General features: G+C 43.7%; 1 protein-coding gene across 3 annotated transcripts in view; it reads right to left on the bottom strand.

Moving 5' to 3' along the window:
* Window positions 1-15,366, bottom strand: part of LOC125460312 (protein kinase C delta type-like) — an 85,625-nt gene that overhangs the window by 8,948 nt on the left and 61,311 nt on the right. For all 3 annotated transcript variants that reach the window (XM_048547653.2, XM_048547654.2, XM_048547655.2), the window contains exons 11-15: window positions 13,249-13,394; window positions 12,162-12,335; window positions 10,522-10,613; window positions 7,636-7,698; window positions 141-279 (exon numbers count right to left, since the gene is read on the bottom strand). In XM_048547653.2, coding sequence (XP_048403610.1) covers window positions 141-279; window positions 7,636-7,698; window positions 10,522-10,613; window positions 12,162-12,335; window positions 13,249-13,394 — 614 coding nt within the window. The remainder of the gene's footprint in view (window positions 1-140; window positions 280-7,635; window positions 7,699-10,521; window positions 10,614-12,161; window positions 12,336-13,248; window positions 13,395-15,366) is intronic.

Raw genomic sequence — 15,366 nt, 5'->3', positions numbered from 1 at the left:
CAGAGGACACAAAACAATTATCACAAGCAACAGCAGTACAGATCCCAAAAGCAACAATTCTCCTTTTGTTCTCTTGGGGAATCCCCACAAATGAAGTCAGTTCAGCGGCTCTTTGCTTTCGACATGGTGAAAGTGCTCACCTCTGGTGCAATGTAATCTGGTGTTCCACAGAAAGTGGTAGCTCTGTTCTCTCCAAACACATTCTCCTTGCACATCCCAAAGTCAGCGATTTTGATATGCCCATCCTTGTCTAACATCACATTGTCCAGTTTGAGGTCTCTGCATCAAAAGACCAAGAACAGAGTTAAAACTGAAAAATTATTTTGTGGTTTTTAAATTCTAACAAAAATTTATGGAAAGTAAAACATTTTTAAGAGCCATGAAAATTCAGCTCTGATGTTCTGACAGGATTGGATTGTAAAGACCACAATTCTTTACTTTGCTCTGTATTTAGAGTGTGAACCAAAATTGGAAAAGGACTGTTTTAAACAAAGGAAGTTGTGGAAGGTGTTGCAGCACAAGGCACTGTAGCCCATTGAGAGTTGTATTTCAATTGCTGTATTGTTGAAGCGGTTGGGCAGGAGATATCTGGGACACTCCAGCACTGCTGTTGTGGGCAGAGCAAGCTTCACCCAGAAAAAGATTGCAACTGAAGTCAGAATCCCCCAAAACAATACCAACAAAAACAAGAAAAAGTCACCCTATCAGAATGGAAACAAATGGTGAGGAGCTGCACCTCCAATCGTAGGCTGGTTCACTCTCGTAACTGCAGCTGATAGGTTCAAATCCAGGAGCAGGGAGGATGGAGCAGCAAGATGCAGGGGTTGGGAGGTCTGGGAGGTCAAGTGTTTGTGACTAGGCACCAATCATTCTTCAGTGATTCGAGGACAAAATAGAGGAGAGCTTCCTTTTCTGTTGAGGTGCCATCTGCCTTCAGGGTTAGGGAGGGAATGGGAATGCCATAAAGGGACAGCAGCAAGGTTTTAAACCCAATGACAGCAAAGGACCAACAATATATTTCCAAGTCAGGATGGTGAGTGACTTGGAGGGGAACTTGCAGGGCTTGGGGGTCCCAAGTATCTGTTGTCCTTGTCCTTCCAGATGGATGTGGTGTGGGTTTGGAAGGTGCTACCCAAGGATGTTTAATGAATTTCTGCCATGTGATACTACTACATTTCTCTCTTCTCTCCCCACCCCCTCGCATGGGACAATTAAATCGAAGGGACAGTGATGGATGAGTGGACCAAGGTGTCCTGGAGGACACAATACCTGTGGAATGCTGACAAAGGATGGGACGGCAGTGTGCGTCTGGTCGTGACATCTCGCTAGAGGCGACAGAAAAGGGCGGCTTATGATCCTAACCTTTTAGGACTGAGGTAAGGAGCTTCTTCAGCCAGAGGGTGGTGAATCCATGGAACTCATTGCTACACAGGGCTGCCGAGGCCAAGTCATTGAGTGTATTGAACACAGAAATATGTAGGTCCTTGATTAGTCAGAGGACCAAAGGTGAGAACTGTAGAATTTTACAGAAGGTCATCCAATCTATTGTCTGTGTACCAGCACCCAAAAGAGCTACCCTGATAATCCCAGTCTACTAGCCCTCTGTCCTTTGCCATCCAAATTCATCAGTTTTAAATACATATCCAGCTCTCTCCCCTACAGAATCTGCAGTCACTCTTCCAGGCAGCACATCCTAAATCCTAACAACTTATGGAGTAGGGACATTTCTGGTCATTCCCTCCAGGCTCACTAGCTCACAATCCTGAAATTGTGACTCATAGTTACTGACATACCAACTACTGCAAACAGAATATCCTTCTTTACCCTGTCAAAACTGTCCACAATTTTGAACATTTCCATAAAAGGTCACCTCTTCTTGTCGTTGGAGCAAAGAAGTTTAAGCCCAATCTCTCTAATCTTTTCTTGCACATAAAATCCTTCATTCCTGGATTCCCTGTATTTATTTCACATGGCTATGAACTTAGCTTGCACAAACAAAAGTTGCTGGAAAAGCTCAGGTCTGGCAGCATCTGTGAAGAAAAGATCAGAGTTAACATTTCGGGTCCGGTGACCCTTCCTCAGACCCAGACCTGAGCCATTAACACTGATATTTTTTTCTTCATGGATGCTGTCAGATCTGAGCTTTTCCAGCAACTTCTATATTTATTCCTGATTTACAGCATCCACAGTTCTCTCTTATCTTCTATCCTGGCTTGCTCCCTGTTCTTCTCTTTTGAAAGTCTCCCATTTTTCATTCATTGGAAATGCATTTTGGTCGACAAAGCATTCAACTTTTAGATCCCTAAAACCTACCCTTTTCTAGTCTGAGATCTTAATCCTGAAGTGATTTGTATGGCTAATTCTCAAATACTCCCCCATACAGACGTTGTGTATTTGACTCCACATCACCTTATCAATCCCCTTTGGCATTTTGTATGCCTCAATTGGGTCCCCCCCCACCTCATTGTTCTGAACCCCAGTGAGTCCACGCACCAAATATTCAACTGCTCCTTGTCTGACAGACTTTTCATCCCTGAAATCAAATCAGGTGAACTGCCTCTAGTGCCACCACATCCTTCCCCAAGTAAGGAGACAAAAACTGCATACAATCTTCCAGATGTGGTCTCATCGATGCCTTATATGATTGTAACAACACTTCTTTATTTTTATAATTCAGTCCTTTTGCAATAAATACCAGGATTCCATTTGCCTTTCTTATTATATGCTGCACCTATACACCCACTTTCCGAGACTAGGCCCGAATCCGTACCGCACCAGAACATGGAACAGTACAGCACAGGAACAGACCTTTCAGCCCACAATGTTGTGCTGAACATGACACCAAGTTAAACCAGTCCCTTCTGCCAGCCCATAATCCATAGATTTATAGGCTTCTGGTTACTGTATCTCTGTCTTCCGGCTGATGCTGCAGGCTTTCCTGGATGCTGCTCCAAGCTAAGTGCCCTGTAAAGACTCTAAATATCTTCAAGAGAATTAATTTGCTTCATCTACACTTTTGTTTCTTTTGCAATATCTCCTAACTATTTCCAAAGGGGCTGTTCACATTCTCATAGTTTTAACACAGAAATCAAACATTCCTATTTGATCACAAACACTAACAGCTCTTGTCAAATAATTGCTTTAAAATTGGGTATCTCAGGTTTCCAAAAGTTAAAAGCAACTTGCTAATGAGAAACTACAAGGCATGATTACTAAGTATGTGGAGGACACTAAAACAGGCAGTATTGTGGACAATGAGGAAAGTTATCAGAAATTGCAGCGGATCTTGGTCAGCTGGGGAAGTGGGCCGAGAAATGGCAAATAGAGTTTAATATAGGTAAGAGAGAAGTGCTGCATTTTGGCAAGTCAATTCAAGGTAGGAATTTCATAGTGAGTGTAGTGGAGTGTACTGGAACAGAGGAATTTGGAGTTCAGGTACACGGTTCTCTGAAAATGGAGTCACGGATAGACAGGGCAGTGAAGGCGGCTTTTGGCCTCTAATCAGTCAAGGCATTGAGTACAGAAGTTGGGAAGCTATGTTGCAGTTGTACAGGACTTTGGTGAGGCTGCACTTGGGAGTATTGTGCTCAGATTTGGTCACCTTGCCATAGGAAGGATGTTATTAAACTGGTAAGAGTGCCAAAGAAATTTACAAGGATGTTGTCAGGACTCAATGGATCGAGTTATAGGGCCAGGGTTGGGCAAGCTGGGACTTTTTTTTCTTTCGGGTGTAAGAGTCTGAGGGGAAATCTTATAGAAGTGTAAAAGATCATGACAGGCATGAATAGGTTGAATGCACTCAGTCTTTTTCCGAGAGTTGAGGAAAATTGAAGATTAGAGGGCATCAGTTAAGGTAAGAGGGGAAAGAATTCATAGGAAATGTCGACACAACTTTTTAAAAAAAATAACAGAGGGTGGTAGACATGTGGAATGAACAGCAAGCTGAAGTGTTTGAGGTGGGCACATTAACAACATTTAAAAGGCATTTAGACGAATACATGGACAGAAAAGTTTAGAAGGATATGGGCCAAGTGCGGGGAAATGAGGGTAACACGGATGGACATTTTGGTTGGTACGGACCTGTTTGGGCCAAAGGATCTGTCTCCGTGCTGCAGGACTCTGACAAAGGTCAGGTTAAGATCAGCCTGTAATTTCCCATCTTTTGCCTTACTACCTTCTTAAACAGGGGTGTCACAACAGCAATTTTCAAGTCTTCTGGAACCCTCCCTGACTCCAGCAATTCCTGAAGGATCTTCACTCAAAACTTCAGCTATCCCCACCAGAACACTGTGGTGTAGTCCATTTGGTCCAAGTGATTTATCCACCTTCACACTTTTCAGATTTTCTAGCTCCTTCTCTTTGGGTGATGGCCACCACATTTACCTTTCCCCCCCGGAGTCTCTTGAATTTTTGAGATTTACTGGTGTGTTCTACCCAAAAGACTGGCCAATCTCTTATTCAGTTCCTCTGCCATTTTTTTCTATCCCCATTACTACTTCTCCAGCATTATCTTCCACAGGCCTAACGTCCACTTTTGCTTCTTTTTTTCCCTTCATATATCTAAAGAAACTTTTGTAATCTTCTTTTATATTACTGGCTAGCTTACCCTCATAGTTAATCTTCTCCCTCCCTATTTCTTTTCTTACTGTCCTCTGTTGGTCTTTGCAGGCTTCCTAATCCTCTGGTTTCCCACTGCCTATCACCACAATACACGCTTTCCCTTTTGCATTTATGCTGCCCCGACTTCCCTTGTCAGCCATGGTTGCCTCATCTTCCCTTTAGTGTGCTTCTTTTTCCTAGGGTTGAGTTTTTGCTGCATCTCCTGAATTACTGCTATCTTTATCTGTTACAGGGACAAGGCAGGAGAAGGGAGTTGAGAAATATAATCAACCACAATTGAATGGTGGAGCAGATTCAATAGGCCAAATCACCTAATTCTACTTAGATTTTATGGTCTTATAGAATAGTTTATTCCTGGCTACCCTGTGTATCACCCTCAGAACTTTGTATACTTCAAACACACCTCGTTTCAGCCTTCTCTGCTATAAAGTTGAGATTGTTTTCTTATCTAATCCCTAGTCGAGTATGCAGAAGCAGAAAAACTTGGGTGTACCTGTGTCCAAGTTATGAAAGGTGCAGGACATGAAGAATGTGTGGTCAACAAAACAGTATTCTACATTATTCTTCATTAATAAAGATATAATATACAAGAGCAGGGAGATTTTCACAAACTTATTTAGGACGCTGGTTAGACGTCAGCTGGAGTACCGTGTACAATTCTGGCACTACACCATAGGAACTACGTGCACTCTGTCCACTACAGTCACACAAAGTTTGAGATTGGTTTCAGGGATAAGAAACTTCAGCTATGAGGACCAACCGGAGACGTCAAGACTGTTTTCTTCAGAGGGCAGAAGGCTGAGGTGAGATTTGACAGAGTTTGAAAGTCATAGAACATAGAACAGTACAGCACAGTACAGGCCCTTCAGCCCACAATGTTGTCCCGAACTATTATCCTACTAAGATCAATCTACCCTGCATACCCTACATTTTACTGTCCTCCATGTGCCTATCCAAGAGTCGCTTAAAAGTCTCTGACTCCACTCCCACTGCTGGCAGTGCATTCCACATGCCCACCACTCTGTGTGAAGAAGCTACCTCTGACATCTCCCCTACACCTTCCTCCAATCACCTTAAAATTATGCCCCCTCGTAATAGTTAATTCTGCCCTGGGAAAAAGTCTCTGACTATCCACTCTATCTATGCCTATCATCTTGTATACCTCTATCAAGTCATCTCTCATCCTTCTTCGATCCAATGAGAAAGCCTTAGCTCCCTCGACCTTTCCTCATAAGACCTGCCCTCCATTCCAGACAGCATACTGGTAAATCTCCTCTGCACCCTCCCTAAAGCTTCCACATCTTTCCTGTAATGAAGTGACCAAGACTGAACACATTATTCCAAGTAAGGTTAACCAGAGTTGTACAGAGCTGCAGCATAACCTCACAGCTCAATTCCCCTGTCAATGAAATGCAACACACCATATGACTTCTTCACCACCCTATAAACTTGGGTCGCTACTTTGAGGGATCAATGGATGAGGACCTGGAAATCCCTCCACACTGCTGAGAATTTTACCATTAACCTTGTAATCTGCATTCAAACGCGACCTTCCAAAATGAGTGGGTTGAACAAAGTGGATTGCAAGAAACTCTTACTGCTTGTAAACAGATCAAGAATTTCTTGGGGGGGGGGGGGGGGGGGGGGGGAGAATGGTGAGGGGCACAGATTTAAATATCTTTAGCAAAATAAACAAATGTGAAGCCAGAAAAGCCTTTTTCATACAGCAAATACTTCGGGTTGGGAATGCACTGCCCAGAAATGTGCCAGAGGCAGGTTTAACTGAGGCATTTGAGAGGAACCATAATTCATTGACTTGTGTTTGTCGTTTATCTATGTATATGGTCACAGGGAATATCAGAAGACAGGCACCGAATCAAAATGCTCAGGGCTGGTACAGATAGGATGAGCCATATAGCCTCCTCCTGCATTCTAATTCTGAGATTCTGTGTAGGACATGGTTGAGGGTCTCTGCAGGGGAGGAGCAGACACAGCTTCTTTGTTGGGTGATGTTAACGCCTTGGTCTGTTGTCTTGACTCCTCAGCACTTTCTCCATGTTTGAGAATTTCACCTTTGGTGCAACACTCTCACCTGTCCTTTAAAATCCTTGTTCTCGATTGTCGAGACCACAGACTGAGTCTCTCACTAAAATATCCTCATCGCATTCCTCTCAGTCCCTGTAACTTTCACAACACTGGATTGCAGTTGATCCTGTCTCTCCTCAGAGTTCACTGTCCCTAGCCTGACCTCTCCTTAGCCCATGTGCTGACAGCTAGCCCCTTCTGCCTCCCATCTCACATGGATCTAACCCTTCCCCATTGTCAATCACAGATGGTGCCATCTCTGTTCAGTCTGATATCACCTTCCACTTCCTATCCGAACCCTTCATCCTGGAGGAAGGAAAGATCCTTCCCAATTCACTGACTTTCAAGGTCCCAATTTTTAGGACCTTAATTCCTGACAACTTTGTTACAAATACTGATCTGCTCAATTGTACTCTTTGCTCCACCTTTAATGTCCCATTCAGATCACCTCAGCCATTCCACCCCTCAGCTGCAGGAGCTCTCATTGAAAGGTCATAGTCAACAGTGAACCATCACTGCCAGAACTGACTGGACTCCGATACAATTGGAACAGATTTTGATCATCTAATGTTGTGGTCTACTCCAGAATCCATCCACCTTCATCTTCCCTACCCATACTTCCTATATGAGAATAAAGGTACTGAATAAGAGCTTGTCTCTAAGATCAGGAGCACCCAGTCAGCAGCCACTGCCATATCTTGGCCATTGGTCAAACTTCCTGTCATTACCCCTACCTCAACTCTGAAGCTGTACCTTCCTCCAGTTTCCCACACCCCATCTCTCAACTTCTGAGCTCATCTGGCCCACAAGACCCATTTCTTCCACTCTCAACAAATTTCCAATAACCCTGAAAGATGTCCCACTGTCTCTGTCCAACTGTAAGGTGACCCAGTGTCGTGTCCTGAACTCTCAGAATGATCTCACACTCACCGATAAATAATCCCCTTCGAGTGCAGGAATTGCAATCCGCAGATGATCTCCGCTCCATAAAACCTGTTGGATGAGAAAGAAACCATTTTTTACATACGCCATCCATCAAACCTTTTACAGAACAGGTTCTACAAGATCCTCTCACCATTTACACAGTGAAGCTTAGCTCAATGCTCATACTCTTGACTATAAGATTTTGAGTTGAAAGCCTCCTGCTGTCTACTCTATCTGTATCTCTGATCACTTTGTACACCTCTATCAAATCACCTCTCATCCTTTTTTGTTCTAAAGAGAAAAGCCCCAGCTCTCTCAAACTTTCCTTGTTAGACCTTCCTTCATTCCAGGCAACATCCTGGTAAATCTCCTCTGTACTTTTTCTAACGCTTCTACATCTTTCCTGTAATGAGGCGACCAGAACTGGACACAATACTCCAGATGTGGCCAAACCAGGCTTTTGTACAGCAGGAGTATAACTTCATGGCTCTGGAACTCAATCCCACTATACGCCTTCTCAACAAATCCATTCACCTGGGTGGCAGCTTTCAGGGAACTGTAAATGTGGACCCCAAAGATCTCACTGCTCCTCCACACTGCCAAGAATCTTTCCGTTAACCGTGTATTCTGCTTTCAAGTTTGTCCTTCCAAAATGCCTCACCTCACACTGTTCAGGGTTAAACTCCATCTGCCACTTGTCAGCCCAGCTCTGCATTCTATCAATGTCCCTTTATAACCGAGAACAGCCCTCTGCACTGTTCACAACTCAACCCACCTTTGTATTGTCTGCAAACTTGCTAATCCACCCTTCCACTCCTTCATCCAAATCATTTACAAAAATCACAAATAGAAGAAGATCCAGAACAGATCCTTGTGGTACACCTCTCATAACTGAGCACCACGTTGAATATTTTCTGTCCACTACCACCCTTTGTCTTCTAAGGGTCAGCCAATTCTGAATCCAATCTGCCACATTTCTCACTATCCCATGTCTCCCTACTTTCTGCATGAGCCTACCATGGGGAACCTTATCAAACACCTTACTTAAATCCATATATACCACATCCACTGTTCCACCTTCATCTACGTGTTTGGTCACCAGTTCAAAGAATTCAATAAGGTTTGAGAGGCATGATCTATCCCTCACAAATCCATGCTGACTATCATAAATCAAACTGTGCCTATCCAAGTGATCATAAATCCTATCTCTGAGCCCTTTCCAATAATTTTCCCACCACTGACGTAAGACTAACTGGCCTGTAATTTCTGGGGTTATCCCTATTCCCTTTTTTGAACAAGGGAATGACATTTGCCTCTCTCCAATCTTCCGGCACTATACCCGTAGACAGAGAGGATGAAAAATAATCATCGCCAAACGCCTGGTGATCTCTTTCCTTGTTTCCCATACATTCCTTGGATAAATCCCATCAAGCCCCGGGGAATTGTCTATCTTCAAGTTCCTCAGAATTCCGAGCACATCTTCCTTACTAACATTGTGAAACAGGCAGGCAGGCTAGAGGAGGCCAATGTTCTCCTCTACAACTGGGTCCCTCTCAGTTGTGAAAACTGAAGTATTCACTAAGGACCTCTCCTATCTCTTTAGGCTCCGTGCACAAATTCCCTTTACAATCCGTGATCATCCCTGCCCTTTCTCTGGTCATTCTCTTGTTCCGCACATACGCGTAAAAAGCCTTGGGGTTCTCCTTGATCCTATCTGCCAAGGTTTTCTCATGCCCCCTTATAGCTCTCCAAAGCCCTTTCTTCAGCTCCTTCCAGGATAACTTGTATCCCTCCAGAGCCTTTTCCGTTCCATGTTTCTTAAACCTTACATAAGCAACATTCTTCCTCATTTGACCTCTTGAGAACCATGGCTCCCTCACTCGACCGCTTCCTTCCTGCCTGCTAGGGACAAACATATCGAGCACACACAGTATGCATTCCTTAAACAATCTCCACATTTCTGTGGTGCTCTTCCCTGACAGCATCTGTTCCCATTTTATGTTACCCAGTTCTTGCCTAACTGACTTATAATTACCCTTTCCCCAATTATAAACCTTATCCTGCTGTATGTACCTGTCCTTATCCATGACTGTTGTGAAAGAAACAGAGTTATGATCGCTACCGCCAAAATGCTCTCCTCCCAACAGGTCTAACACTTGGCCCGGTTCATTGCCAAGCACCAAAATCCAAAGTGGCCTCTTCTTGTGTTGGTCTATCTACAATACTGTGTCAGGAATCCTTCCTGAACGCACTGGACAAAATCTGCTCCATCTAAACTATTACAAATAAAACATTTCCAATTAATATTTGGAAAGTTGAAGTCACCCATGGCTATAACCCTGTGACTTCTGCACCTTTCCAGTATCTGCCTCCCAATCAGCTCCTCCACATCTCTGCTGAAGGTGCTGAGTTTTTCCAGCAATTTCTGTTTTTGTTGTGAACAATAAGTTTCAACTCTTTTTCTCAGCAATAACCTTAACAGACACTGAATCCCAGTGAGGTATCATTCTTATCTATACTTCTTAATTTCTTATTTGGCGTGCCTTCCAAGAAACCAGTTACCTCTGACTTTTCTTACTAAACTCAAAAGGAAAAGTTAGATAATTTGAAGCTGCCAGCAGCACGTCTGCTGGTATTGCACATTTTGAATGGAACCTGCTTCTGGCCTCTCCACCTGTCTCTCTGTGGATCATAAACATTCCAGTCATTATCTCACCAGGTAGGTTGTACTGTTCTCTAAATCAATACACGTGCCTTCTACAGAATGTCATTTTGGCCCAATACATCATTACATAAACATAAAACAGGCTAGGGGTGAGGAGAGGTGGATGGGGTGGTTCAGTTTAGTTTAGTACTCGGAAACCTCTAGTTGCTGGTGGTGGATTAACTTACATCGCTCGGTACAGATCGAAACGTCCTTTTTCCTGAATGTGGAACATCAGGTCACCTCCATTCAAATATTCCATGACAAAGAACAGATGCTCCTGCCCATGAAAACAAAACGTCGATTTTTAGATTTTGAATTTACCGGGTCCAATTCAACCATCTCAGTCTACATTCTATCATAAACCCAACCACCAGAATATAATCTGTCCAATAGTCCCAAGTCCTGACTCAGTCTCCAATGCCACTCGAGGTGCCCACTGACACCAGCATCAATTCCAGAGCCAGAAGCCATTCAAGCAATTGGAGCTTGCCTGGTTATCCACCCAGAACCCTATCAATTTCAGAAATGGGGATTGAGGGTGATTCTAAAACTAGTCAAAAGGCCACAGCTTAACTGGCCTGCTCAAGTGTGGACAATGATTTAGATTTGCTCATTGGATATAAATCACTTCGAGTGGTTTGCCAGCTATGTGCTGCAAGGAACAGTACTGGGGTCCCTGTTGTTTGTCAATTATATAAATGATATGGATGAGAATACGGGAAATCTGGTTAGTAAGTTTGCACCAAAACTGGTGGTAGAGTGGACAGTGAAGGTTATCTAAGATTACAAAGAGATCTTGATCAACTGGGCCAATGAACAAAGGAGTGGTGGATGGAATTTAGTTCAGATAAATGTGAGGTGTTACATCTTGGTAAGAAAATCCATGGCAGGAATTTCCCAGGTAGTGGTAGGGCTCTGGGGGCTGTTGTCAAACAGAGAGACCTAAGAGGTGCCGGTATATAGTTCCTTCGAAGGTGAATTACAGGTAGACAAAGACAGTGAAGATGACATTTGACACTCTTCCTTCATTGCTCAGACAAAGCAGTTGGGACATCATGTTACAGCTGTTACAAGACATTGTTAAGGCATACTGTGTGTTGTTGAGGCATTAGAGTACTGGTGTACAATTCTCGTCACCCTGCTTTCAAAGGTGGTTACTAAACTGGAAAAGGTGCAAAAAAAATTTACAAGTGTATTATCAAGAGTAGTGGGCTTGAGTTATAAGGATAGGCCAGGACTTTATTCCCTGGAGTGTAGGAGGCTGAAGGGTGACCTTACAGAGGTTGACAAAATCACAAGGGGCATGGATTAGGGTGAATAGCAAAGATCTTTTCTCTAGTGTGAGGAAGTCCAAAACCAGAGGGGAAAGATTTAAAAGTGGCCACAGGGGCAACATTTTCACAGAGAGGGTGGTGTGTCTATGGAATGAGCTGCCAGAGGAAGTGGAATTGGTTGAGATGAGTATAATTATAACATTTAAAGACATTTGGACAGGTACATGGATAGGAAAGGTTTTGAGGGATGTAAGCCAAATGCAGGCAAATGGGACTAGTTTAGTTGAGGAAATCTGGTCACATGAACAAGTTGAGCTGAAGGGTCTATTTCCACGCTCTGATTCTATGGTTTTGTCCCGGTTTCCCTGTTTACTGTACAATTATTGACCATCACCACAGGAGGGTGCCATTCAGTTCCACAACCTCCTTTCTTAAATCTTTCCCTTTAATGTTCTTGTGATGCAGTGACAATCTTTCGACTTCTTCTCCACAGCAAGCCTGACAGCAAGATTCTGATGAATGACTTCTCTCTGTTTGTGATTATTTGTTACCTTGGTCTGAAAGGTCGAGTACAGGTGAGTGAGAAATGGATTGTCCCAGGCCAGAGCCAGAACCCGTTTCTCCACCATCGTGCATTCCACATCGTCATCCATTAGAACCACATCCTTCTTCAGTGCTTTCACAGCGAAGAACTCGCCCTTTCCTTTCAGTTCCGCAAGTAAAACCTGTTACCAAAACAAGCACCTGGTAAACCACTAAAGACATATTAACCTGTGGTAAACTCTGGAATGATTAAACATATCTATCATCAGTTTTCTTTGCACTTTGGTATGGGCTGGTATTTCAATTTTGAAATATATTTGTTTAAGGTTTTACCACCTGATGGCATTTTTGAAGTAAACAATTTTTTAAAAATTTCCAATTCAAACCATTCAAATGTTCAGAGAAAACCCAGACCACTTCCATCTAGAAGGACAAGGGGAGCAGATACATGGGAACACCACCCCCTGCAAATTGCCCCCCAAGGCACTCAGCATCCTGACTTGGAAATATATCCATTCCTGCACTGTCACTGGGTCAAAATCCTGGAATTCCCTCCCTAAGGGCATTGTGGGTCAACCCACGGCACACGGACTGCAATGGTTCAAGGCGGCAGCACATCACCACATTCTCAAGGGGCAACTAGGGATGGGTAGTAAATGCTGGGCCCAGCCAGTGATGTCCAATGTCCCATGAACAAAAATGTTGAAGAACTTGAAGTGGGCAACTTGATGGGATCAGCCAGGAGGAGCAGCCTCCTGTGAGGGGACAGGTGACGGTGGACTCCTTGTGACTACATGCTGTAGCACTGAGACCAACAAACTGGACAATTCAGGCTCATCATGAAGCAATGCTCAGTTAGCCCTGTCTCTGCTCCCGAGGTACAGCTAGACATCAGGGGAGTGTTCCAGAGACATGTTACAATGTCATCACTGATTTCCCCAGGGAGATAACAGAGGAGGTCAAACTTAAAACGAACCCCATTCCAAAGGTAGCAAGCAGAGAATAAGGAGAAATATTCCCCTTAATGGGGGAAGCAGCAGTCATCTCTCGAAGACAGATATAAACCAGAATTCAAGCTCCTCGAGCCACACTCACTTTCCCGAAGCTTCCTTTTCCTAACACTTTATGGAGAGTGAAGTTCTCGATTGTCAGTTTCCTCATGGAATTGGGACGGAGACTGGGTCCTCGCTGTGGAGGTTTCGGTGAACCATCTTCCCACAACTTGCCATATTGGTGACTGTCTGTAAACAGGAAAAGGGTCAGGCAGAGAGCACAGGGTCAGGCAGAATATGACAAACTGGGCATTTCACGGTTTACATGATGAACATAAGCAATTGAGTGAGATCAGTAACCTGGTTGTGAATATACAAGGCATGATTAGTAAATTTGTGGGTGGTACAAAATTAGGAGGCATCGTTGATATAGACGAAGGTTATCAAATTACAGTGATCTTGATCAAATGGCCAAGTGGGCTGAGGATTGGCAAATGCAATTCAATACACCTAAAAAGTGTGAGGTGTTGCATTTTGGAAAGTCAAACCAAGTAAGACTTATGGGAAGGTCCTGAGGAGTGTTGTGGAACAGAGGGAATGGGGGGTGGTTTTGAACATGTTACTAATCCCGGCAGGTACAGCTCAGGGAGCAACTATTTAACCACTATTTCTGGAGAGTCAGTGTGATGGACTTCATTGATTCAGACCCACAGTTTTCTGTAATGACTTCACAAACCATTCTGCTCAGTTCGGGACAGACACCAAAATCATGAAGCATGGATTGTGTCAACCTTTTCCCCATAGAGGCCATGTCTAAGACCAGAGGGGATATGTTTATGATGTGGAGTAAACGGTTTAGAGGAAACTGGAGAAAGAAAGAATATTTTCACCCAGAGTGTGGTAGAAATATGGAAGGTGCTGCCTGAGGGGGTCACAGAGGCAGGTACTCTCAACAATTCAGGAGCATTTAAAATGCCAGAGCATAGCAGTCTATACAACAAGTGCAGGTAAATGGGATTAGAGCAGTTTCATATTTGTTGGTCGGTTTAGAAGGGCCTGTTTCAATACTCTGTGACTCAATGACCAGATGCTGATCATGTCAGGGGGCATTAGGTCACATGAAATAATACTTTTTACATATTCACCATCACATCACAAACTGCTTTCATCAGAATATAAACAGCAAGACTCAACGGACAAAAACAACTTGTTTCTGCGATTTTTATGCTAGTCACCCCGTCTTAAAACAATCCTCTATAACTGCCATCTCTCAGATATACAATCTCTTGTCACAATCACAAAACTGTTAAATGTAGAAGGGGGTCATTCAGCCCCTCGTTCTTGTGCTGGCAGGTTCCACCTATGTAAATTAGCTAGACATATCCAAGCAGATGTTGACTGGGTCACTATCCCAGTTTCTCCAAAGCCCTGACTAAGCTCTGCCTGGTGTAGCGAGAACACTGGTATCTAGCTGACAACTTGGATAAGTACCCAGATACATCCCTGCATAAAAAGCAGAGCAGGTTGTTACAAAGTTGGTGGTGTAATAGCAATGTCTGACTCAGGCTGGAGCTCCGGGAACACAGAGACACATCCCAGCACAGCAACCAGATGAAACTGGAATCCAATATAATACATATCAATATAACAAAATGAGGGATCCCACTATTAAAACTTCAGAGAAGGAAATCTGATATCCTTACCTGGTCTGGCCTGCAGGTGACTCCAGGCCTCAGGATACAGTTGACTCTTGATAGCCCTCTGGAAGGCCAAGGAAGTCACTCAATTTCAAGAGAAATTAGGGACATGCAACAAATGCTGACCTCCACAGTGACACCTACATCCCATGAATCGGTTTAAAAACAAACAAAAACAGCCAATTACCACCCCTCAGCCTTATCTGGGGCATCACCATCCTGAGCAGAATGGCTGAAATGGTGTAACAAGCAGCACTTACATTGTAACAATTGCTCACTCTCATGCAGCTGAAATTCCACCAGGGTGCTCCACTCCTAATCTCATTACAGCCTTCAGACAAGTATGGATAAAAGAGCTGGGCTCAAAAAGGGAGGAAGAGTGACTTCCCTCAACCATGACACAATGTTTGACTAAGCGTGATATTACGGAGCCCCAGCCAAAACTGCAGTCAATGGGAATCGGGGGCAAACTCTCCGGTGGTTGGAGTCATACCTGAGACATTGGAGCATGGTCGTGGTTGTTG

This window comes from Stegostoma tigrinum, chromosome 11, assembly GCF_030684315.1.
Source record: "Stegostoma tigrinum isolate sSteTig4 chromosome 11, sSteTig4.hap1, whole genome shotgun sequence".
NCBI lineage: Eukaryota > Metazoa > Chordata > Chondrichthyes > Orectolobiformes > Stegostomatidae > Stegostoma > Stegostoma tigrinum.
The sequence above is the reverse complement of the archived record's forward strand: the minus strand, read 5'-3'. Positions and strand labels throughout refer to the sequence as shown.